The 23,942-nt window shown below is 42.7% G+C and overlaps 1 protein-coding gene across 5 annotated transcripts in view; it reads left to right on the top strand.

Moving 5' to 3' along the window:
- SRD5A3 (steroid 5 alpha-reductase 3) overlaps positions 1 to 23,942 on the top strand; it is a 33,521-nt gene that overhangs the window by 4,455 nt on the left and 5,124 nt on the right. The window contains exons 2-7 of one of the 5 annotated variants that reach the window (XR_007137461.1): positions 4,412 to 4,554; positions 6,844 to 7,041; positions 10,383 to 10,517; positions 11,765 to 12,469; positions 14,876 to 15,023; positions 19,727 to 19,786. Coding sequence is in view for 1 of the 5 variants with exons in the window: in XM_047798516.1 (XP_047654472.1) it covers positions 4,412 to 4,554; positions 6,844 to 7,041; positions 10,383 to 10,517; positions 11,765 to 12,024 (736 nt within the window). In the remaining 4 variants the exon portion in view is untranslated. Of the gene's footprint in view, positions 1 to 4,411; positions 4,555 to 6,843; positions 7,042 to 10,382; positions 10,518 to 11,764; positions 14,506 to 14,875; positions 15,668 to 15,731; positions 15,750 to 19,726; positions 19,787 to 23,942 lie in introns of those variants that run through there. The other 4 variants (XR_007137463.1, XR_007137462.1, XR_007137460.1 and 1 more) reach the window with 4 other exon arrangements.

Genomic DNA, 23,942 nt, shown 5'->3' on the forward strand with positions numbered 1-23,942 from the left:
CCCCAGAGCCTAGATCAATCCCTGGCTTATAATGTGCACCAAAATGTTAGATCAGAGGAGTGCTTGCTCAGGGCCCAGCCCAGTGTTACCATAAGAATATCTTACTCTTGCTCTCAGGGACTTGCTTCAATTAAACAAAGTGGCCAAGGGAGGAAAAAGAGGGAGAACATGTGGAACAGAACAAAGTGGAATTTTTAGACCTGCCTGCTTTTGTGTCTAGAGCCAAGCTGAGTCTTTTAAAAATATATATATATATGTATATATATAATGGAGTTCCTACTATGGTACAGTGGGCTAAGAGTCCAACTCCTGTGGCTTGGGTCACTGAGGAGGTGCGGTTTTGATCCCTGGCCAGGCGTAGTGAGTTAGAAGATCTGGCATTGCCACATTTGCAGTAGTTTCTGCAGTCCCTGGCCCAGGAACTTCCATTTGCTGTGGTGGGGCCATAAAGAGAAAGAGAGAGACAACCTTGAATAAAGAGGAGAACATGTTTCCTATGGAGGGCAATCAGGCAAGCCAAACAAGAGATAGAATATGCAAAATGTAGGAGTAAGAATCGCAGAAACAACTTTCCTGTGAATCAAAACCCCATGACATGGAGTTCCCTTCGCGGCTCAGTGGAAATGGACCTGACTAGTATCCATGAGGATGCAGGTTCGATCCCTGGCCTCACTCAGTGGGTTAAGGATCTGGTGTTGCCATGAGCTGTGGTGTAGGTCGCAGACACAGCTCGAATCTGGAGTTGCTGTGCCTCTGATATAGGCCGGCAGCTACAGTTCCAATTCGACCCCTCGCCTGGGAATCTCCATGTGCCGTGTTTGGGTGCAGCCCTAAAAAAAAAAAAAAGAAAGAAAGAAAGAAAAAAACACCCATGGCACAAATAGGGCACAGCAGGATGTGGCTTAGCAGCTTATATCAGGCATACCAGAGTGATTTGGGTGACTTTAAGGTTTGGTTTAAATTGGCACATGTGATGTAGGGTCAGAAAAGCAGGTTCAGGCAAGTCTAGCTTGCATGAACAGGAGCACAGTGCTGTGATTTTAACTACAGTCACCAGGGCTGAGTCTGGACCCAAACACTGCCACTTACTGCGTGACCTTGGATGGATAAGTAATTTAACCTTCTGAGCTTTGTTTGCTCATCTGCCACATGAGGATAACCACGTCAGTTTGATAGGATGTTTGGGAAGATGAAATAATCTTTCACTGGTCTCCCCATAACTAGACTGTTCTCTTACCTAGTCACCAGAGAATTTTTTTTTTAACTTAAAAGAGTGAAATGAATGAGCAATGCTCTCTTTTTTGATTGTGATAAAATATACATGACATTTACCACTTTGACCCTTTTTTGAGTAGATACAGTTCGGTGGCTTTAAGTACGTTCACATTCCTGTGCAGCCATCACCACCATCCACCTCCAGAACTTTTCCGTCAGCCAGCGGGATTTTTAAAACATGAATTATTACTTGAAGTCAGTCTGTTCAGACAGCTCCCCATCACACTTAAAATCCAGTGCCCTTACAGACCCTGTAAGTGTCCTCCTCTCCTTTTTCATGGCCTAGCCCTTTGCACACAGGTTGTCTTACACTGTTCCTCAGGCCTTTGTGGTTGTTGTTTCCCCTGCCTAGAAAATTCTCTCCTTAGAAATTCACAAGGGTTACTTCTGGTCACTTCCAGAAGGCCATCCTTGACCACCCACCCAGAGTGGCCCCCTGCGCCCTCTCTGTCCACTCACGCAGCATTGGCCTAGATGTCTAAAGGTGCATTTGATCTCTGCTAAAAGGCACACTTCATCAGGGCAGGCACCTGGTCACAGTTTGCTCCCTGCTGAGTCCCCAGTTGCAAGAACATCACCTAGCAGGTTCGAAGTGCTCAATCAATTTTTTTTTAATGAAGGGAAATGGTTCAAAAGTTGCCCCTCAGAGATTCTCATACTAAGTGAAGTAAGAAAGAGAAAGACATATACCATTATGATACCATTTATATGTAGAATATACAATGTGGCACAAATGAGCCTATCTACAGAACAGAAACAGACTCACAGAACAGATTTGTGGTTGCCAAAGGCGGGGGTGGAGGGGGGGAAGTGGGATGGATGGGGAGTTGGGGTTAGTAGATGCAAACTATTACAGTTAGAATGAAAAAGCAGTGAGGTCCTACTGTACAGCACAGGGAGCTATATCCAATCACTTGTGATGGAACATGATGGAGGATAATATGAGAAAAAGAATATGTATATGTATATATGACTGGATCACCATGCTGTACAGCACAAATTGGCACAACACTGTAAATCAACTATACTTTACTACCAAAAAAAAAAAAGGCATTAACAAAAAAGAAAAAGTTGCCCCCAGAAGCCAACCCCTCCCCTTTCTGTGGCCTCCTGCTGAGCAAGGTGCTAGCGACTTTCTGCTCTGCTCATCCCAGACCTGGGCTCAGTTCCAGGAAGTGTGTCTTAAGGAAGGCCCTGGGAGGCAACCCAAGGCCTGAGGCCTAGGGGTGGAGACAGGTGAGTAGAATTGACACTCTTGCATCAACTTTGGAGGAAACTAATCTCTATAGGCTGGAGAAGATCCTTATTGGGAATAACGGGATGTCTCAGAGAGGACAGATCCAGTGATAGAATTTTTAACCACAGTGGGAATAATTAAGTGGGTTGCTGCGGAATGGTCAGACTAGATCAGTGTGTGTCAGACTGGGTTGTGGGCGTGATTTGGGGGCTGTGAGTGCTGGCACATGTATTCTGTATGGCTGGAAGGAGTCCCTGAACCCATGTGTGAGCCGGGCCATCTTACTACACTGCAGATTAATGAGACAAGGAGGGCCTAATGAGATGTGATGTGTTGAACACTGGGGAAGGTCAGATGACCTCCAGGCACCCTGCAGAGTCAGATATTTTGAGTTGATTTTTTTTTTCTTTTTGTCCTTTTTTTAGGGCCACATCTGCGGCATATGGAAGTTCCCAGTCTAGGGGTCCAGTCAGAGCTACAGCTGCCTGCCTACACAACAGCCACAGCAACATAGGATCCAAGCCTTGTCTGGGACCTACACCCCAGCTCACGGCAACACCAGGTCCCCGACCCACTGAACAAGGCCGGGATGGAACCCACATCCTCATGTATGCTAGTTGGGTTTGTTACCGCTGAGCCATGACTGCAACCCCGAGTTGATTTGAATAGAGAAAGATAGTAGAAGAATAAATAAAGAGACTTCACAGAGTTCCCGTCGTGGCTCAGTGGTTAACAAATCCGACTAGGAACCATGCGGTTGCAGGTTCGATCCCTGTCCTCGCTCAGTGGGTTAAGGATCTGGTGTTGCCATGCGCTACAGTGTAGTTCGCAGACACGGCTCGGATCCCGAATTGCTGTGGCTCTGGCATAGGCCAGCAGCTATAGCTCTGCTTAGAATCCTAGCCTGGAAACCTCCATATGCCATGGGTGCGGCCCTAGAAAAGACAAAAAAATTTAAAAAAGAAAGAGACTTCATAAAAAACCTGGGTTAGATCCTTGTGTCGTTTTAGATGATTTCATTGCAGCAAACCAACATTTTTTGTGTTAAATGAACATTATTTATTGCTAATAGCGATTTTTATTGGCTTTGTGGTTTTACTTTTTTCTGATTGCAAAATAGGCGCTGTACCCATCAGGAGTTGATAGCCAGTTTTACGAGTTGAAGTTTGTCATGTTATTATAAAATATAACTTAGGTCAACACAATTTAGGAAAACATTGAATCAGAAGACTTTTAAGGTTTCTTGCAGTCATGAGAGCCTGTGATTGTCCAAATTTTGCATAGCAGTTGTGTGGCTATTCTGGCACTACTACTCAAGATTTAGAAATCTTCCACAGACTTGGCTTGTGTTCATACAGGTTTGGGCTTCCTCTTCCAAACCTTGGAGTCCCCTTCTTTTGAGTCTGAGTCATTCCTGTTACTGTGAGCTAAGAGAGATAGCTAGGTGACCCTCATCTAAGGTCATTCATGTTCTTCTTAACCTCAGGAAGCCTTTTTTTCATATGAGTTAATCAGTCCCATCATTTGAAGTGAAATTTTAGTTCCCTAAAATTAACGAACCCGACTAGTATTCGTGAGGACACTGGGTCAATACTTGGCCTCGCTCAGTGGGTTAAGGATCTGGCGTTGCTGTGAGCTGTGGTGTAGGTCGCAGATGTGGCTCAGATATGGCGTTGCTGTGGCTCTCTCATAGGCCAGCAGCTGTAGCTCCAATTAGACCCCTTGCCTGGGAACCTCCACATGCTGCAAATGTGACCCTAAAGGGGCAAAAAAAAAAAAAAAAAAAAAAAAGGATAACTATACTTGTGCAATGGGGGGAAGACTAAAGATAGTCCTCCTGCATAATGGCCTCAAGTGGATCTGCTCTGGTTATTTGCCTACCATCTTTTCCCTTCACAGGTACTTTTCTCACTTCTACATCATGTCAGTGCTGTGGAACGGCTTCCTGCTTTGGAACCTCACTCAGGCTCTCTTCCTGGGAGTGCCTTTTCCAAACTGGCTTCATGTTTTGCTGAGACTTCTTGGGGCTGCGCAGTTCCGAGGTAACAACTCCCCACTGCCTCCTCTTCCTGTCTTTCCACCCTGCAGGGAGCTGTTCTTGGTATTTCATAGCCACTCTCAGACTCCTCCTCAGCGGGGCCTTGGAAGTGGATGATGGGGGCAGAAAGGGTTCTTCATGGATCATAGCCAGACAGCCACGGGGAGGGCCCCTAGTCTCTCACCGAGGTCATGGCAGAGCCGAGAGTCAGCTCCCGTCCCTGATTCCCAGCAAGCACTGTGCTGTGGACAGGACTGACTGTTCTCTGCCTCTGATAATTTGAGTACTGTTGATAAATTTATACAGAAGTCTTTACACTTCAGGGGAAAAGCTTTTATGATCCCTTGGGTTTGCCTTGAAACATTTATCTTACATATAGTTCCAACCAAAATCTCATCTCCGGGCTCCAGAAATTTGATAGAAAATTACTTTTGATCATGGTTTAAAATGTTCCTTGTGCCATAAGGCTTTGGTTATATAATAAAAATTGGCTGTAAATAGTTGACCATATGTTTAGAAAATAGCCTTTTTTAAATTTGCCTCACTGTGCCTCGAGGAAAGGATACAGAGAACAACTTAAAAAGCAGGGAATTGAAGGTAAAAGCCATAAAGTGGCCTCAATTAATGTTAGGCATGGGGAGAGGGGCAGAATTAGAAACAAATTTTTCTGGTGCAATCTCTGTCCTTTGTTCCAGCAGCCAAACCACTGGCTTCTTAGGAACAATCCTTTTCTGTATGACCAGGGGAATTTGTTGCAAAAGGTGGCAGTTAGAAGGAAAAACCTCGGAGTTCCCGTCGTGGTGCAGCAGAAGCAAATCCGACTAGCATCCATGAGGTTTCAGGTTCACTCCCTGGCCTCACTCAGTGGGTTAAGGATCCAGGGATGCCGTGAACCTGTGGTGTAGGTCACAGGCGTGGCTTGGATCTGATGTGGATGTGGCTTGGATCTGATGTGGATCAGGCCAGCTCTGATTCGATCCCTGGCCTGGGAACCTCAATATGCTGTGGGTGGGGCCCTAAAAAGCAAAAAAAAAGGAATAATCTCTGCAAATCCTACTTGGAAGGGGGCATTACCTCAGTGAATCCCACTTCACCCATGAAAACTTCACCTCTTCATTTGTTTACTGTGGGGCTGGCTGGGGTTTTGGTATTTGGAGGGTGGTTGTGAGGAGTTTTATTTGTTGTTTGTTTTAACCTATTCCTGAAGAGTTAGAAGTAGGCTTTACTATATTTAAAGTAGAAAAGCAGGCAAAGCTAATCTCCGTGATGAACATCTCCATAGAGTTTACCCTTGGGAGGTTGGGGAAGGAGCAGTACTTGGAAGGGGACACAAGGGGGAGCTGGTTGTGTTTCACTTCTTAATCTAGCTGAGCTGAATGTGTGGGATGGGCTGGTTTAGATTGTGAAAATTCATTAGGCTATATCCTCATTGTGTTTTTATGATATGTGTTTATGGTAAGATTTTTAAAGACATATAGATTTTATGGCATTTTAAAAACCAGCATTTCTTTTGACTTCTTTTAGGGCAAGGGGTGAAAAGCAGATGGAAGACAGATCTCAAGGCTCACAGTCTCCCAAAAGTATAATTTTTTTTTTCTCTTTGGAGCTGCACCTGAGGCATATGGAGGTTCCTGGGCTAGGGGTCGATTCGGAGCTGCAGCTGCCAGCCTACACCACAGCCACAGCAACACTGGATTCTTAACCCACTAAGCAAGGCCGGGGATTGAACCCATGTCCTCATGGATACTAGTCAGGTTTCTTACCGTTGAGCCACAATGGGAACTCCCAAAAGTATTTATTTTTTTTTTTAATATGGAAAGAAATGCATAATATCCTCATCTGTTCATATCTCCATTTCTGCCTCTTATGTGCCTGTGTCTCTTGTCCCCCCATGATCACAGGGAGGCCCCCAGGGGGGGCTTGCTCCGAGGTAATCCAGGAACAACTCCTGACATTTTCACCTGGCTGTTCGTGCCAGGGTGGGGGTCGGGTTCTGAATGCACAGACGCTTTCACAATGATGGTCATGTAACCCGAAAGTCTTTCCCATAAAGTAAAGGGACCTGTCTTTGTCTCAGCTCTGTCACTAGCTCACAATGTAACCTTGAGGCATGTTCCTTGACTTTGCTTGGCCCTCTTTCCCATTCCCCAAAAAAGGACGTATTAGACTGGATGGTGTCTAGGGTCCTTTTCTGGCTCCAACCTTGTCTAAAACTGTGTTTAATGGTAGGGAAACCATAACTTTGAATTCTTCCTGGAGAGAAATGCTGAGCATGCTCCGTTCTGAATTGTAGGGGGTGAGCTGGCTCTGTCTGCCTTCTTAGTGCTGGTGTTTCTGTGGCTGCACAGCGTGCGGAGACTCCTCGAGTGCTTCTATGTCAGTGTCTTCTCTGATGCTGTGATTCACGTCGTGCAGTACTGTTTTGGACTTGTCTACTACGTCCTCGTCGGCCTGACTGTGCTGAGCCAGGTGCCGATGGACGGCCGGCATGGTGAGTGGTTGCTAGAGTCCGACAGCTGGGTGTCTAAGGGACCCAGTGGGCGAAGCACTCCACAGAGCATTCTGGAAGTTTGACACATGCATGCCTAGTCCGCTTTGCATTTGAGAAACTGGGGCTCTGATTGTAGCTTTACAAATTCACCATGGCCAAGGGTATCTGACAGTTACCCATCACATTAACGTAACTGCCAAAACCTGGGAGACGCCAGCGTGAGAAGTACATTCAGTAAAGAGAGAAAAGTGCAGAGTTGTCAGGAGGCCTGGTGTGAGGATGAAGACGTGGGGTTTCCCTCAATGGGACCAAAGTCTCTGGACTCCTGTGGAGTCCATCTGAAAGGAAAGAGCCAGTAGGGTCAGGAGTGGAGCGGGAAACCAGGGACACACCCAAGAATAGGAGACAAGGTCTGCAAGCCAGGTGGCCTCACCAAAGCCTCATCCTGGGGTGGGGGAGAGGGTTTCAGGAGGGGAGGGCACATTGTCCTGCAAGGTGAAATCCTGGAAGACCAGAGGAGGAAGGGGTGCCTGAGCTCATGGTGAATAGCTGTGATTTGAAGAGGATGGAGGGAGCCATTTTGTTACCATTTAGTTCTGTGATTGTTTCTGTTACAACAAAGCTTTTCTTCAAGTGAGGCAGCCTGAGGGGAGAGCACAGAAGAGCACTGTGGGCAATCAGAATTCTGTCTATTAACACTTCTCCCCTCTCACTAGCCAGGAAGAGGGAAGCAAAATCCTGGCCTTTCCTTCTGAGGAGGAAATGAAATGTGACTTGGGGGCAGGGGGAAGGAGGATTGGATGTCTAACATATATGAACATTGTTTTTGAAAAAAAAATATTATGTGGGGTGATTGAAATGAGTTTTTAATGCTGAGCTCACTTCATCTGTTCGGACACTGTAGGCTAGATCATTGGTGACTGTTTTCTCTGTGTCCAGCCCTCCCTGTTTCCTAAAGCTGCCCTTTCCCTCCTCGTAAATTGAGACCAAGGTCTGGATATTTCCAGTACTCAGTGGGTGAGCTTTCTCCTCAGGTCTGATTTCAGAGTCAGTGGCTTTGATCATCCTCTCACTCTTGCAGTTGGACAACCCTGGCTCCAGGAGTGATTTTCAAGTATAGCTTATTGATGATCTTTCTCAATTCCTGGAGTATTTATTGGCTCCAGCCACTCAGCTAGTATCGCCATCTAATTTCTCTGAACTGAATCAAGTCAGTTTTTCCTCCCTGAGCTTTCTGCCATAGCATCTTTGTGCTGCCATGTCACAGTTTGAACTATCATTCCTGGAGAACCGTCCTAGGTTTTCACTCTAAGGAACTTTCCAGAGCACTTTGGAAGCCCACTAGCTTATAGTCTGTTAGTATAACATCTCTCTCCTGGAGTTTCCTCTACTGGCTGGACCCCAATTTCTGCCCTCTCTCCTGGAAAAACAGGCAGGGAAAGGCTGCTGGGACACAAACTAGCTTGTAGACATTCCCTTCTGAAGCGTTTCTGAAACTTGCGTTTCACCCACCTGCCCTTCAAGAGGTCATCTGCTGTTATTTGGGACAGTATGGCCAGGACTGGTTCAGGAGTTCATTGAGCGAGAATACACAGAGGCATGTGCCAGCTGTGGGGTCTGATGGAAATAATAGGAGCTTGGAAGTTCCCATTGTGGCTCAGCGGTAATGAAGCCAACTAGTATCCCTGAGGACTTCTCAGGTCTGATTGCTGGCCTCGATCAGTGGGTTAAGGATCTGGCATTGTTGTGAGCTGTGGTGGAGTTTGCAGACATGGTTCAGATCCTGCATTGGTATAGGTGTGGTATAGGCCAGCAGCTACAGCTCTGATTTGACCCCTAGCCTGGAAACTTCCATATGACGTGGGTGCTGCCCTAAAAAGCAGGGGGAAAAATGAAGTTCCCATCGTGGCTCAGTGGTTAACGAATCCGACTAGGAACCATGAGGTTGCAGGTTCAATCCCTGGCCTTGCTCAGTGGGTTAAGGATTTGGCGTTGCCGTGAGCTGTAGTGTGGGTCGCAGATGTGGCTTGGATCCTGCGTTGCTGTGGCTCTGGCGTAGGCTGGTGGCTATAGCTCCGATTAGATCCCTAGCCTGGGAACCTCCATATGCCGCGGGAGCAGCCCAAGAAATGGCAAAAAGACAAAAAAAAAAAAAGGAAAGAAGGAAAAGGGAGGGGACTGTCATAGTTCATTTGCTGTCCTTGTTTGAGTCCTGCCTCCAGGTACCATTTGGAATAGCTTGATCCTTGGTGTTCTCTTACCTGAATCAACTTTGCAGGGGCTCCTTCTTGACTCCAGAGCCTCGGGCTCTTTCCTGTTGCCAGTGGGCAGCTGAGTTTCTTCAGTCAAGTCCCTAATTAGCCCAACTGCTTCCTGAAGAACACAGGGAAGTCCTTCATTTGCTTTTCTGGTGCCAGTCCTTAGAAGACCCGCAGTCTTCCCATCTTCCTGAGTAGCTGGAGAAGGAAGAGGAAGATGAGGCTTTGAGTGTTTCTACTCCTGAAACGAAATCTCTCTGACTAGGTTCTCTCTAACCAGAAAGGGATACCATTTTGTTCTTCATCTTGCAGTTTACGTTTCTTTTCTTTTTGAGAAGCGTCACCCTTAGCCTTTACTTCCAGTGACTTTCTTCAGTAGCCAGAGCCAGTGAGTATTCCAGGTTTCCCTAGCCGTGGCTCAGGGTGAGATGCTTTAGAAAGTGTTTTTCTGGGAGTTCCCAGCAGAACAAATCCGACTAGGAACCATGAGGTCGCAGGTTCAATCCCTGGCCTCTCTCAGTGGGTTATGGATCCGGCGTTGCCGTGAACTGTGGTATAGGTCACAGATGCGGCTCAGATCCTGCATTGATGTGGCTGTGGTGTAGGCTGGCAGCTGTAGCTCCAATTAGACCCCTAGCCTGGGAACCTCCATATACTGTGGGTGTGGCCCTAAAAAGCCAAAAAAAAGAAACTGTTTTTTTCTCAGCAGAGAGGTGTAAGAAAGACATAAAAGCAGGCTTAGAAATAAAAATGCAAAATAGACCCACCACACAAGAGTGCATTATGAGAGTGAGAGGCAGAGCTGACCTCTGTGCTTGAAACACTTGAAGGAGCAAGAGAAGGGTCGGTATGGGATTCTCCACCGGGGGCCATGACAGCTGTCCCTGGCTGAGGAGCACACCTCCTTCATCCAGCGGGATGGTGTTCTCCCCTCTGGACTTGGGAAATTACATCAGGATGATGTTCTAGTCATGAGGAGCAAACTAAGTGGATAATGGTGTTCTACTGACAGTCATTTTTTTAATTCTCTGAGCCTCTGAAATTTTGCAGAGTCAGCTAATGAGATAATTCTTATTTCTGTAGTCAATGTGATAGGGAAGAATCTCGTGATGCAGGCTCGGTGGTTCCATATCCTTGGAATGATGATGTTCATCTGGTCATCTGTTCATCAGTATAAGTGCCATGTCATTCTGGGCAACCTCAGGAAAAATAAAGCAGGTGAGATATCCTTCAGAACCACTGCATGCAGATTTTAGCCCTAATTAGTTGACTCATCTATCAAATACTCATTTTTTGACAAGACTCTCTGGGTCTTGATCTTCCATAAAATGCGAGCCTTATGTTAAAAAACCGCTCTGGCCCCATCTAGCCCAGAATTCTATGATTCTGTTCTCTGCCCACATTTGGGGCCTACAATGCATATATATGTGTCTAACTAGCATTAGTACTACTGGTATTACTGTGCTGAGTTAGTTAGTATCATTCCAGCCAAAGCAAAAAATCTTTTTAGTTAGCTTATGTTGTCTTATCACAGATACAGGTTTTATTAGGCATTTTGAAATTTTAAAAAGTGGGATAGTACTGTTCAGCATTTATCCAGTGAGTATTTTGTGCCTGCTCCATCCTGAGTGCTTTATATGTACTTCATAGTACTGGCCTGAAGTAGGTACAGTCTGCTTATTTGACAGATGAGAAACCTCATTTGGCAGATGAAGAACCAGAGGCACAAGAGGTTCATTAAGCAACTTATCTAAACTTATCTAAAGTTACACAGCCTATACGTGATACCGCTAGTTTTCTGTACAGCATAAATTGATAGAACATTGTAAATCCAGTATAAGAAAAAAAAAATTTAAAACAAAGTGATAGAGCCAGTATTTGAACTTAGGAAGTCTGACTCTGTAGTTTGAGCTCTTAATGACTAGCTTGGAGGATTCTTGAGATAACAGGCTTTCTTTGTGCTTACTGGCAGTTGTTAGTGTAACCTAGGCATGTGACTTTTTAACATGGAGTAGATTGACAGTGGGGGTGTAATGGCTAATGGCGTGGTGGTTTGCACAGGTCTGTGACACCCTTTTCTAAATAAATTTTTTTTGTTCATTTTGGGTTTTGTTTTTTGTGTTTGTTTTGTCTTTTTAGGGCTGTACCCACGGCATATGAAGATTCCCAGGCTAGGGGTCGAATCAAAACTTCAGTAGGCAGCCTACACCACAGCCACAGCAACGTGGGATTCAAGCCATGTCTGTGACCTGCACCACAGCTCACGGCAATCCTGGATCCTTAACCCATTGAGCGAGGCCAGGGATCAAACCTGTGTCCTCATGTATACGAGTCAGATTAGTTTCTGCTGAGCCACGACGGGAACTCCCATCTAAAGGAGTTTTTATAAATTATTTGGGGAGTGACATAATAAAACTTTCTTTTAGCAGCTTCAACGTTCACGGTATCTTCTTTTTCCATTTCAGGAGTGGTCATTCACTGTAACCACCGAATCCCTTTTGGAGACTGGTTTGAATACGTTTCTTCTCCTAACTACTTAGCAGAGCTTATGATCTACATTTCCATGGCTGTCACCTTTGGATTCCACAACTTAACTTGGTGGCTCGTGGTAACATACGTCTTCTTCAACCAGGCCCTGTCTGCTTTCCTCAGTCACAAGTTCTACAGAAGCAAATTTGTCTCCTATCCAAAGCATAGGAAAGCTTTCCTACCATTTCTGTTTTAAGAAAACCTCAGTCATGAAGAATGCAAACCAGGTGCTGGGTACGATTCTTAAGGACCACGAAGTCTAGAGATCAAAGTACACTCTCTGCTGGACTGCTTGAAACTCTGTTCCATTTCTATATCCAAAAGTCTTCACTGAATGAGCAAAGCACTATTCCTCAAGGAAAAGAGTCTTCAGAGAAGAAATACTTGTGACAGACCTGAGAGAGCTTTGTAAAACCAACAAACTGCTCAAAAGTAGATGAGACCTCTGCAAACTGCTTTGAAATCAAACTAACCAAGAACATACGAACAGCTTCAAACCTACACAGAGGAAGAGAGAAGTCATCCATGGCTTCGTTTTCGCTACAGACAAATTAACTAGACCACACAGTGTAGTAGGTGCTCAGTAACTGCTTATCATATTGCAATCAAGGCAGAATAGCCTTTGAAAATGACGACAATGTGTAAGTTATACCAATGGATTCAGAGAAAAATGAGTTTATGGGAATTTGATTTATTACCACAGGGATTTCTGTATGTAATTAATCATCAGTAATCGTCTCCCCCTCAAATCATAGCCTGACAGAAAGTGTGAAACCTTTTATGTAATACTTTTTTGACGTCCCTTTCAAAGGAGTACCTTAAAAGTGAAAGCATCTGAAAATAAACTATTTTTATATTTATGCACAGAAGGCCTTCCTGAATGGAACTGACTTCCATGTCTGATGGGATGGTACTGTAGCCTCATTCATATGTAGTTATTCAAATTAGATTAATGTCTGCCTGAGTTTATTCTAATAGGATAAATCCAAACATGTTTAAAAATAAAGTTTACACTTGAAATAGCTTATGTTAAAGAAAACAGCCATGGTTGAATCAAGTGGCTATAAATGCATGGTATGAAAATAGAAAATAATGTTATAGCCTGAGCAATGCAGTAAAAATTGCACATCTGTGCAGCATAAGATTTACTGGCTTATTGGCTGAGGTATTAACTATCCCTTTTATAGAAATGTCTTTTAGTCTACTGGGTACCAAAGTTTTGCAGTAACTGAGGGAAAGAACCTCATTATTAACCAGACACATAATGGAATTTATAGTCTAAGAATATCCTTCCCAGCCCCATCCTTGGAGGAGTCAACTGAAGCTTTTAAATACACTCTCATTTAATCTGACTTTAAATATATGTATGTCAGCCCATATTCTAAAATTCTTAGAATTCGGATGTAGCATTTTCTCCTCCAGCAATCAGATACCACTTCCATCAGCTGCTCAACCTATTCAAATAAATGACATACTCACTTCACTTAACATTTGGTTTTACCATCCTCAGGACCAGGACTCAGGAACACAACTTTCTGCATTAGGAAAGTAAAGCATATAATGTTTTAGTCTTAATTTTCACCCAAATGAGATGGATAATTTTTAGTAGCATATTATTTTGGGATGAAAAAAATGTATTTTGCTTTAGCATGCAATTTTATGCTGGCTTAGACTAGGAATTTGACTGCTGTTCTGGAGAGCATTCCCAGTACCCCCTTCCTTGCCCAAACATTGCATTTCTATGTGAAGATAAAAAAGGAAGTAGTGATGTCCTCAGAGGGGTTCAGGGCAAAGTCCTGTGGTCTTTGAAAGCTCAACCATGGGAAATAATTCAGAACTGTGTGGTGATTGCAAGGTCACAGTCAGGATTGCTCTTTGTGTTGGTGAAGATGTTCCGTATGCCTAAAAGGAGAGCACCAAAGGGAGTCTGCAAATTCTTCATATAGGTGATCCAGAAATAGCTTGGGGGGGGCGGTTCTTGATTTTCCTGTTGGCTTAGTGGAATAGCTCTAATTTTTCCTCTTCTGTTGCTATTAAGTTCCAGGAAATGATAGTCAACTACCTCCAAACAGCATTCCCTGGATTAACTACTGAATAACAATTAAGTCTCTGAGTTGTAGCTCATCTTCTACACTAACATTTGCGTTCATTGAGCATAGATTATTTTGTCCACAAAAGCTTTGTTCTATATTCAATGAGTGGTTATGGCTAAAATTCCTATCAAAAAAAGAGGAAGCCTTTGCTGGAATTTTTATGTAAGGCTTAATGGATAGTTTAAGGGGACTCTAAACATTTGCATAACTAAAGTTAACTGAAAATTCAAGGACCATTGATAAGTAATGTATCTCAAAATGAACTGATATGTTAAAGATCTTAAAATAGTAGATCAACAAGTAGAAAATCTTATACCTGTCTAAGCAGGTTTTGCCCACTTGCTCACATTGTTTATCAGAAAAAAAAAAAATTTAACTGATTTTTATCAGGATCTCACATTAGTCTAGTGTTCTAAGATTTTTCTGACAAATGGACAAGAAGCCCTGAAGGTAGCAGTGGATCTTTAAATCATCCACGTGAGTCATACTTCATCATTTTCCGCAAATACCAAAGATCTCCTAGGAACCCATCTATTGGTTTGGGGGGAAATTTTTAATTATTCAAATAAAAACTGTACTATGAAGAGCTATTCTATGACATATTTTTTTTTTCCCATACCCACAACAATGGAAGATCCCTGGCTAGGTGTCAAATCTGAGCCACAGCTGCAGCAATGCCAATCCTTAACCCACTCTATCCAGCCAGGGATTGAACCCTGTATAGGATCTTTCTGTGAATTAGAAAAGTCATTACTCTAGGAATATCCCCATGAGAGCAGGGCATGAACTTTTGTGGGCATACAAGGTAACTGTTGATGGGACTGTAGCTCACTGAGTAGAGCTTGAGCTGGGTCTCAGCCCACTCACTGTTGAGCCTGGTGTCTTCTATGCGGTGCACAAACTGCACAACCTTCCCTAGAGACCCTGCTCATCATGCTGCCTGTCTGTCTGCAGATTCTGTTCACTCTTGAAGAAAACAAGACTTGATTTCATGGAATCATCTCATTGAGAAAGACCATAAGAATAAAACTAGAAGGGGAATAAGCACTCCATGCAAATCATCTGTGTTTTCCACACACAAAAAGGAGTTGATGCTTATCAGGTAAGTGACCCTCAAATCATAGACTGTTCAGATGCTAGGATGATGACCCCACATAGAATACTTTGCTTTGCTGATTACCAGCCCTTGTCTTTCCAGCTCACAGTTCTAGTACAGCAACTCCAACAGTCTTTCCAACTTAAGGGTTCCTCCAATATATTGATATCATGACATTATGATTGTCTGCATTTTTCCGTCTTTTCTTACCTCCTCATCCTCCTTCAATTCCAAGTGGATCACTCTAATCTTTGTACACATCCCCAACTCTATTGCTCCTTCCTGCTAATTTCACCAAGGCACCCCCAGGTTAAATTCAGCCCTCCCTCCTTTGTGTGTGCACCTGTGCAGCTGACTGTGGCTGGAGAAATAGTCCATGAACAGCCCCCTTCATATTGGCGGCCACTAACCTCAAGCGGACTTCTGTGCTACCATCATACTAAACATCTCTACTCCATTCACTGTGCCATTCTACTGTCACATCTGTGTCCTCAGGAAAAACAAGATGTTGGGAGAGGAATTCTACAGAATACCAACACGACCTGTACCCACCTGAGCATCTGCCCGTAAACATTGTTTGCCCTCATTACTATTGTTGAAAGATACTTCAAAAAAAACAAAAAACTAACAACAACAACAAAAAACCATGATCCTCATACAAATATAAAATGAATATGTGCCTTATTTTTGGTTTTTTTTCCTTTGCTTTTTTAGGGCCACACCTGTTCCCAGGCTAGTGGTTGAATCAGAACTACAGCTGCCGGCCTGTGCCACAGCCACAGCCACACAATAACTGAGCCGAGTCTGCGACCTACACCACAGCTCACAGCATCGCCAGATCCTTAACCCACTGAGCAAGGTCAGGGATTGAACCTTCATCCTCTTGGATACTAGTCAGCTTGTTATGGCTGAGCTACAACAGGAACTTCCATCTGTGCCAAAGCTTTTATTGAACTCATTAAATAATGAAGAAACTAGTAAGATGTTAGCATCAGTTCACAGAAGAATTTCAAAGAGCAGACAAAGAGGGATGATGAGGTATGCCAAAATGAATTCACTTAATAGATGCCCAGCTGGTTTCTGTAGTGGCGGAGAGAAATCAGTTGTGCCTCCATTGTACAAAATTCATTTGCATGTCTATAGAAAATAATTTTTTGCATTCCTGTGAAATGTCTGTGACTTAGAAAGTTATAAAATAGCTCAAAGACAAGGTGCAGATAAACTGAAGGCTGTGCTAGACAAAACACCAGTCATATTTTTTGCTCTTTTCAAATTCATTTATAATTTTTTCCTGAAAACATAAACAATATCTCTGGATTTTTACTCAAAGCCAGGCCCTCTCCTTGAGCACTAACTAGATTCCACCTGAAGACATTGGTTAGCCATTCTTCCAACAACTAAATCAGCAAAGTTCTGCCCTTTCTCCATTGTCCCATCAGCAGACAAATACCTTTTTTTTTTTTATCATTATTAAAGTGTAGTTGATTTACAATGGTTCTTCGATCTCTGTTGTACAGCAACGTGACAAAATCACAAATATTTCCCTGTGCTGTACAATGCCCATCCATTCCAAATGTAACAGTTGGCATCCCCTAACCCCAAAACATAACCCCATTTCCCTCACCAGATACAACCTTATTTTTCTGGTGCCTTTGCATCAAAACTAAATGTTTATTTTTTTACCAGCTACAGTTTTCTTTCACTACTAAACCCACTCCAATTACTCTCTAGACCTCACAGCTCCACTGACACTGGTTTTTTGGGAGCTTTTTTATCTTTAGAGCCACATGCACAGCATATGAAAGTTCCCAGGCACGGGGTCGAATTGGAGCTGCAGCTGCTGGCCTACACCACAGCCACAGCCACATAGGATCTGAGCTGCATCAGCAGCCTACACCATAGCTCATGATAACGCTGGATCCTTAACCCACTGAGCAGGGCCAGGGTTCTAACCCATGTCCTCATGGATACTAGTCATTTTGGTTACTGCTGAGCTATGATGGGAACTCCTGCCACTGCTCTTAATGTCTCTGGCAACCATGCTAAATCAAGGGGTCACTTCTTAGTAAACATATGAACATAGAGGACTAGGTCACTTCACCTTGATACACTTCCTTTAACTGACTCCAAGACTCCACACACTCTTGGTTTTCCTCCTCCCTCCCTGGATGCTCCTTCCTGGGTTGCTTCACTGATTCTTTGTCTTAACCTGACTTCTGAATGTAGGAAAACACCAATTCCCAGTTTATAGTCACTTTCTCTATCAATAGATGTTGATCTCATGAAGTCTTAAGACTCTAAAACTGTTTGTGTACTGACAACTTCAGTATACATTTATCTCCAGCCTAAACATCATTCTTCAACTCGAGATTCATGTCCAACTGCCTGCTTAAGGTCTCTACATGGTGTGTAATTGATATCTGGAGTTTGACACAATTAAACTTGAACTTCTGATTTTCCTCATCCCCCACACCTGATCCTCCTACAGACTCCGTTTCTTTACTTACTCAGTGAAAACAGTGGGCTGTTCCATGACTCTTCTCATTCTCTCTCTCATTGGCCTCTCACACAGGCCAATCAGTGGTTCTATGTCCTGATGTCATCCCTGTGACCATGACTAATGATTTGAGCCACCGTCATCTCTTGCCTGACTGCAGCAGACTCCTTATTGATCTGGCTTTTCTTCTTATTTTCTCCAGCTGATTCTCAATACAAGCCAGAGCGATCTTTCCAAAATATAGATCATATCACTGCTCTGTCAAAACACTGCAACAGCACCCAATTGCTCTTAGACTAAGTCCAGAGTTACCAGCTTTGAATATGATATGACCCCCAGTCATCTCTCATCTGCTATCCCCAGTTACCTCATCTGCTATTCTTGCTCTCATTCCCTCTTCCTGTACACTGGCCTCCTTGTTGTTCCCTGGGCATATCAGTCATGCTCCTGTCTTAGAGCCTTTGCACCGGCTGTTCCCTCTGTGTAGACTTCTCTTCCCCCAGAAAGCCATGTGACTAACTCCCTCGCCTCTAGTCATTGTGTGATTTGTTGCTGTGTCATGAAGTATTCCAAATCTTAGCAGCATAAAAGGACAAAACAACTCTCATAGTTTCTGTGGGTCAGGATTTCAGGTGTCCCATGACTGGGTACCTGTGCCTCAAGCATTCACTGCAGTCAGGATGTCAGGAGGCCAGAGGTCCCTTCAGTAAGCTCCCTTGAGGGAAGACCCCCTCCAAATGCATGTGGCCATAGCAGGATTCAGCTAGCGTCATGGGTTATTGAACTAAGGGCCAAGCCTCCCTTAGGTCCCTGCCACATGGGTCTCTCTGTGGGGCAGCTCATAGCATGGGGCCGAACTTCCATCAGGGCAGGCAGGCAAAGCCATGAAAGGCAGAAGGCCACCTCTTTGTGACCTAGTCTTGGAAGAGACATCCCATCACTTTTTCTGTGTCTGTCTGTGTGAAAGAAGTCACAAGGTCCAGCTCACTCTGCAAGGAAGGGAACTATTCAAGGCAGGATTATGAGGAAGGTGTGGGTTAGCAGGGCCATCTAAGAGGCTGCCCACCAGTCACCTCAATAAGGCCACCTGATTTAATGTGGCACCCTAACCCTCTCAATCACATTTTCATCTCCCTTTATTCTCATGAGCCATAGTAAATCCTTACTATTTTGAGCAAGTTTTGCGGTGGTTTGTTTTATAGCAATAGCTAACTGATAAACTGTCTTCTAAAACACGAAAATAAGGAGTTCCATTGTGGTTCAGTGAAAATGAATGCGACTGGTAACCATGAGGTTGCAAGTTCGATCTCTGGCCTTGCTCAGTGACTTAAGGATCCAGTGTTGCTGTGAGCTAAGATGCAGATCGCAGATGCAGCTCAGATCTGGTGTGGCTGTGGCTGTGGAGTAGGCTGACAGCTGTAGCTCTGATTCAACCCCTAGCCTGGCAAAGTTCATATGCCAATGGTGCAGCCCTAAAAAAGGAAAAAAATAAATAATAAATAAAAATACAAAAACTACAATGAGCTTTTTGACTTATGCTTATTATTTTATTGTCTGTCTCCCCCCACTGGAATATAAGGTACATGAGGGTAGGCTTTTTTGTTTGTTTAATTATTTGGAACACAGATGCATGTCTAGCACTAGAAGAGTGTCTGATACATAACAGACAATTTTTATTAAATGAATGTTTCTGTTGTCAATGTCATATGCAAAAATCACTAATCCCCTTCATTTTCTTTATTGTGGAATTGCAATATCTACCTTACAAAGCTGTGAGAACAGGTTATGTTGTTAAGTGAAAAGCAGTGATCCAGTTGTGCATTTGTACTACCAAGAAGCCAGTAAAAATATAGTAAGGGGGAAATACAATGAAATTCAATCAAAAGGAATGCTTCGGAATCCATAAATTGTTACAAACCCACACAAATTTGTATTAGGTTTTATAAGAGAAATAGAGCATTTTCGGGAAATTAGAGTACATATATTTTTTCTTCAAAGTATTAACATTAAATCTGTGTTTAGTGATGAGGACAAAGATTACTCTCCAGCCTGAGTCCTATTTCTTTAATTCTTGTTCCCTCCAAATTAAAAAAAAAAAAAAAAAACAACTGTGAGATTTGTTGCATCCTGACCTCTAGACCTCTGTTTCCTTGTGGCCTGCTAGTAAATAACTCTGACCATGACTTTTTTTTTTCCCCTGTAAAAATTACAGATCCCTATCAAATTACCAAGGACATTTTTCACAGAACTCGAACAAAATATTTTAAAGTTTATTTGGAACTACAAAAAACCCAGAATAGCCAAAGACATCCTGAAAAAGAAAAAAGGAGCTGGAGGAATCAGGCTCCCTGACTTCAGAATATACTACAAAGCTACAGTCATCAAAGCCATATGGTACTGGCACAAAGATATAAATATACATCAGGGGAACAGGATAGAAAGCCCTGAATTAAACCCACACACCTACAGTCAACTAATCTATGACAAAGGAGGCAAGAATATACAATGGAGAAAAGAGAGCCCGTTCAATAAGTGGTGCTGGGAAAACTGGACAGCTGCATGTAAAAGAATGAAATTAGAACACTCCCTAACACCATACACAAAAATAAACTCAACATGGATTAAAGACCTAGATATAAGACCAGATACTACGAAACTCTTAGAGGAAAACATAGGCCAAACCCTCTCTGACATGAACGACAGCAACGTCTTCCCAGATCCACCTCTAAGAGTCATGACAATAAAAACAAAAATAAATACATGGGACTTAAATAAAGTTTCTGCACAGCAAAGGAAACCCTAAACAAAATGAAAAGACAACTCACAGAATGGGAGAAAATATTTGAAATGAATCAACTGACAAGGGATTAATCTCCAAAATTTATAAACACCTCCTACAGCTCAATACCAAGAAAACAAACAATTCCATCAAAAAATGGGCAGAAGATCTAAAGAGACAATTATCCAAAGAAGACATACAGATGGCAAAAAAACACATGAAAAGGTGTTCAACATCGCTCATTAGAGAAATGCAAATCAGACACTATGAGGTACCACCTATCACCGGCCAGAATGGCCATCATCAAAAAGTCTACAAACAATAAGTGCTAAAGAGGGTGTGGAGAAAAAGGAACCTTGTTACACTGTTGGTGGGAATGTAAATTGACTCAATCACTTGTGGAAAACAGTATGGAGATTCCTCAAAAAACTAGAAATAGAACTGCCATTTGATCCAGCAATCCCACTCCTGGGCATCTATCCGAAGAAATCGATGACTCGAAAAGACCTATGTACTCAAATGTCCATTGCAGCACTATATATAATAGCCAAGACATGGAAACAACCTAAATGTCCATTGACAGAGGAATGGATAAAGAAGATGTTTTTGGTTTTTAAGGAATCTCCATACTGTTTTCCAGAGTAGCTGCACTAATTTATATGCCTATCAACAGTGTGAGTGTTCCATTTTTTTCCACCCCTTCTCCTGTATTTATTGTTTGTAGACTTTTTGAAGAGAGCCATTCTGACAGGTGGGAAGTGATACTTCCATTGTGGTTTTGACATGCATTTCTCTGATAGTGACATTGAGCATCTTTTTGTGTGCTGTTGGCCATCTATATGTCTTCTGGAAAATGTCTGTTTGGGTCTTCTGCCCATTTTTCAGTTAGGTTGTTTCCTCAACATTTGAGTTTTATGAGTTGTTTGTATATTTTGGATATTAACCCCTTATTGGTTGTGTCATTTGCAGGTATTTTTCTGGAACCCCTATTGTGCGTAGTGTGGCATATTTTCGATTATTCCATACATCATGTATATTGGCTTCATTCTTTTTTTTTTATTTGTTTTTCTGACTGCTGTCCTGATTGGTGATTTCCATTATTCTATCTTTCAGATCCCTTACTGGTTCTTTGTCATTTAGTCTGCTATTCATTGCTTCTAGAGTGCTTTTTATCCCAGCAATTTGTCTGTTTTTGACTGGTTTATCTTTATAGTTTCCAGTGCCGTTACAGTGACCTGCGTTTCTATCGGTAATCTTTGTTAATTCAGTTAGTATTTTTTTCTTTTAAAAAAATTTTAATTATACTTGATTTACAGTATTCTGTCAATTTCTGCTGTACAGCAGAGACCTGGTTACACATATATAAACATTCTTTTTTTGGGGGGGGGGGTTTGGTGCCATTTCTTGGGCTGCTCCCATAGCATATGGAGGTTCCCAGGCTGGGGGTCGAATCGGATCTGTAGCCGCCAGCCTGTGCCAGAGCCACAGCAATGCAGGATCCGAGCTGCATCTGCGACCTACACCACAGCTCATGGCAATGCTGGATCCTTAACCCACTGAGCAAAGCCAGGGATCAAACCCTCAAACCTGCAACTTCATGGTTCCTAGTCGGATTTGGTAACCACTGAGCCACGACGGGAACTCCTACAAACATTCTTTTTCTCACAGTATCCTCCAACATGTTCCATCAGAAGTGATTAAATATATTTCCCTGAGCTAGACAGCAGGACCTCATTGCTTATGCATTCCAAATGCAGGATTTTGCATCTACTAATCCCAAACTCCCAGTCCATCCAACTATCTTCCCTCCCCTTTGGCAACCACAATTCTGTTTTCCATATTCATGAGTTTGTTTTTTCTATACATAGGTTCATTTATACCATTTATTAGATTCCAAATATAAATGATGTCATATGGTATTGATCTTTCTCTTTCTGACTGACTTCACTTAAGTATGAGAGTCTCTAGATCCATCCATGTTGCTGCAAATGGCATTTTTTTTCTGGCTGAGCAATACTCCATTATGTAAATATACCATTACTCTAGGACATAGATAGAAAAACATTGCTGGAGTTCCCTTCGTGGCTCAGCGGGAACAAATCCAACTAGGAACCATGAGGTTGTGGGTTTGATCCCTGGCCTTGCTCAGTGGGTTAAGGATCTGGCATTGCCATGAGCTGTGGTGTAGGTTGCAGACGCGACTGGGATCCCGAGTTGCTGTGGCTGTAGTGTAGGCCAGCAGCTGCAGCTCTGATTCAACCCCTAGCCTGGGAACCTTCATATGGTGTGTGGGGCTCTAAAAAGCTATATATATATAGCTGCAATTTCCTCCACTATATGTTCTTGACATCTTTGTCATAGGTTCATTGAACATAGGTATGTGGGTTCAATAATGTGTGCTCTATCCTATTCCTCTGATCTATATTTCTGTTTTTGTGCCATGCCATACTGTTTTGATTAGTGTAGCTTTGTTTTATAGGTTGAGGCCATGAAGCATGATTCCACCATCTCTATTTTTCTTTCTTAATATGGCTTATGTTGGCGGGGGAGGGAAATCTTTTGTGTTGCCACACAAATTTTTTTAAGAAATTGTATGGTTCTTTGAAAAATGCCTCTAGTGATTTGATAGGGATTGCATTGAATCTATAGACTGCCTTGGGTGGTATGGTTATTTTGACAGTATTGATGTTTCCAGTACAAGAACATAATATATTTTCTCTACTGTGGGTGTCATGTTTGATTTCGTTCATCAGCATCTTATATTTTCCAGAAGGCAGGTAGTTTGCCTCCTTAAGTGGGTTTCTTCCTACATATGTTATTCTTATGGATGCATTGGCAAATGGGGTTATTTTCTTAATTTCTGTTTCTGATCTTTCATTGTATAGAAATGCAGGAGATTTCTCTGTACTAATTTTGCATCCTGAAACTTTACTGGATTCGCTGAACTCCAGTAGTTTTCTGATAGCACCTTTAGTATTTTTTATGTATAGGATCATGTCACCTGCAGTGACATTTTCACTTCTTTTCCAATTTGGATTCTTTTATTTCTTTTCTCTGACAGTAGTGGTTAGGACTTCCAAAACTATGTTGAATAAAAGTGGTGAGAGTGGACATCCTTGTCTTGTTCCAGCTTAGTGGAAACTCTTTCAGCTTTGCACTTGTGAAAATGATGTGAGCTGTGGGTCTTTCATATATAGCCTTTATTAGGTTGAGGTGGGTTCCCTCTATATCCACTTTCTGGAGTTTTGGGGTTTTTTTTAATCAAATTTTCTCAAAAGATTTTTCTGCATCTATTGAGATCATTATACGGTTTTAATTCCTCAGGTTGTTAATGTGGTATATCAAAGTGATTTACAGATATTGAAGAAGCCTTACATCCTTGACATAAATCCCACTTAATCACGGTGTATAATCCTTTAAATATATTGTTGGATTTGGTTCACCAATATAAATTTGAGGATTTTTGCATATATGCTCATCAGTGACATTGGCCTGTATTTTTATTTTTTGTCTTTCTTTGTCTGGTTTTGGTGTCAGAATGGTGGTGGTCCCATAAAATGAACCTAGGTGTATTCCTTCCTTGGTAATTTTTTGGAATAGTTTCAGGACAGGTGTTAACTCTTCTCTAATTTTTTTTTTTTTTTTTCCT

This window comes from Phacochoerus africanus, chromosome 10 (assembly GCF_016906955.1).
Source record: "Phacochoerus africanus isolate WHEZ1 chromosome 10, ROS_Pafr_v1, whole genome shotgun sequence".
Classification (NCBI taxonomy): Eukaryota; Metazoa; Chordata; class Mammalia; order Artiodactyla; family Suidae; genus Phacochoerus; species Phacochoerus africanus.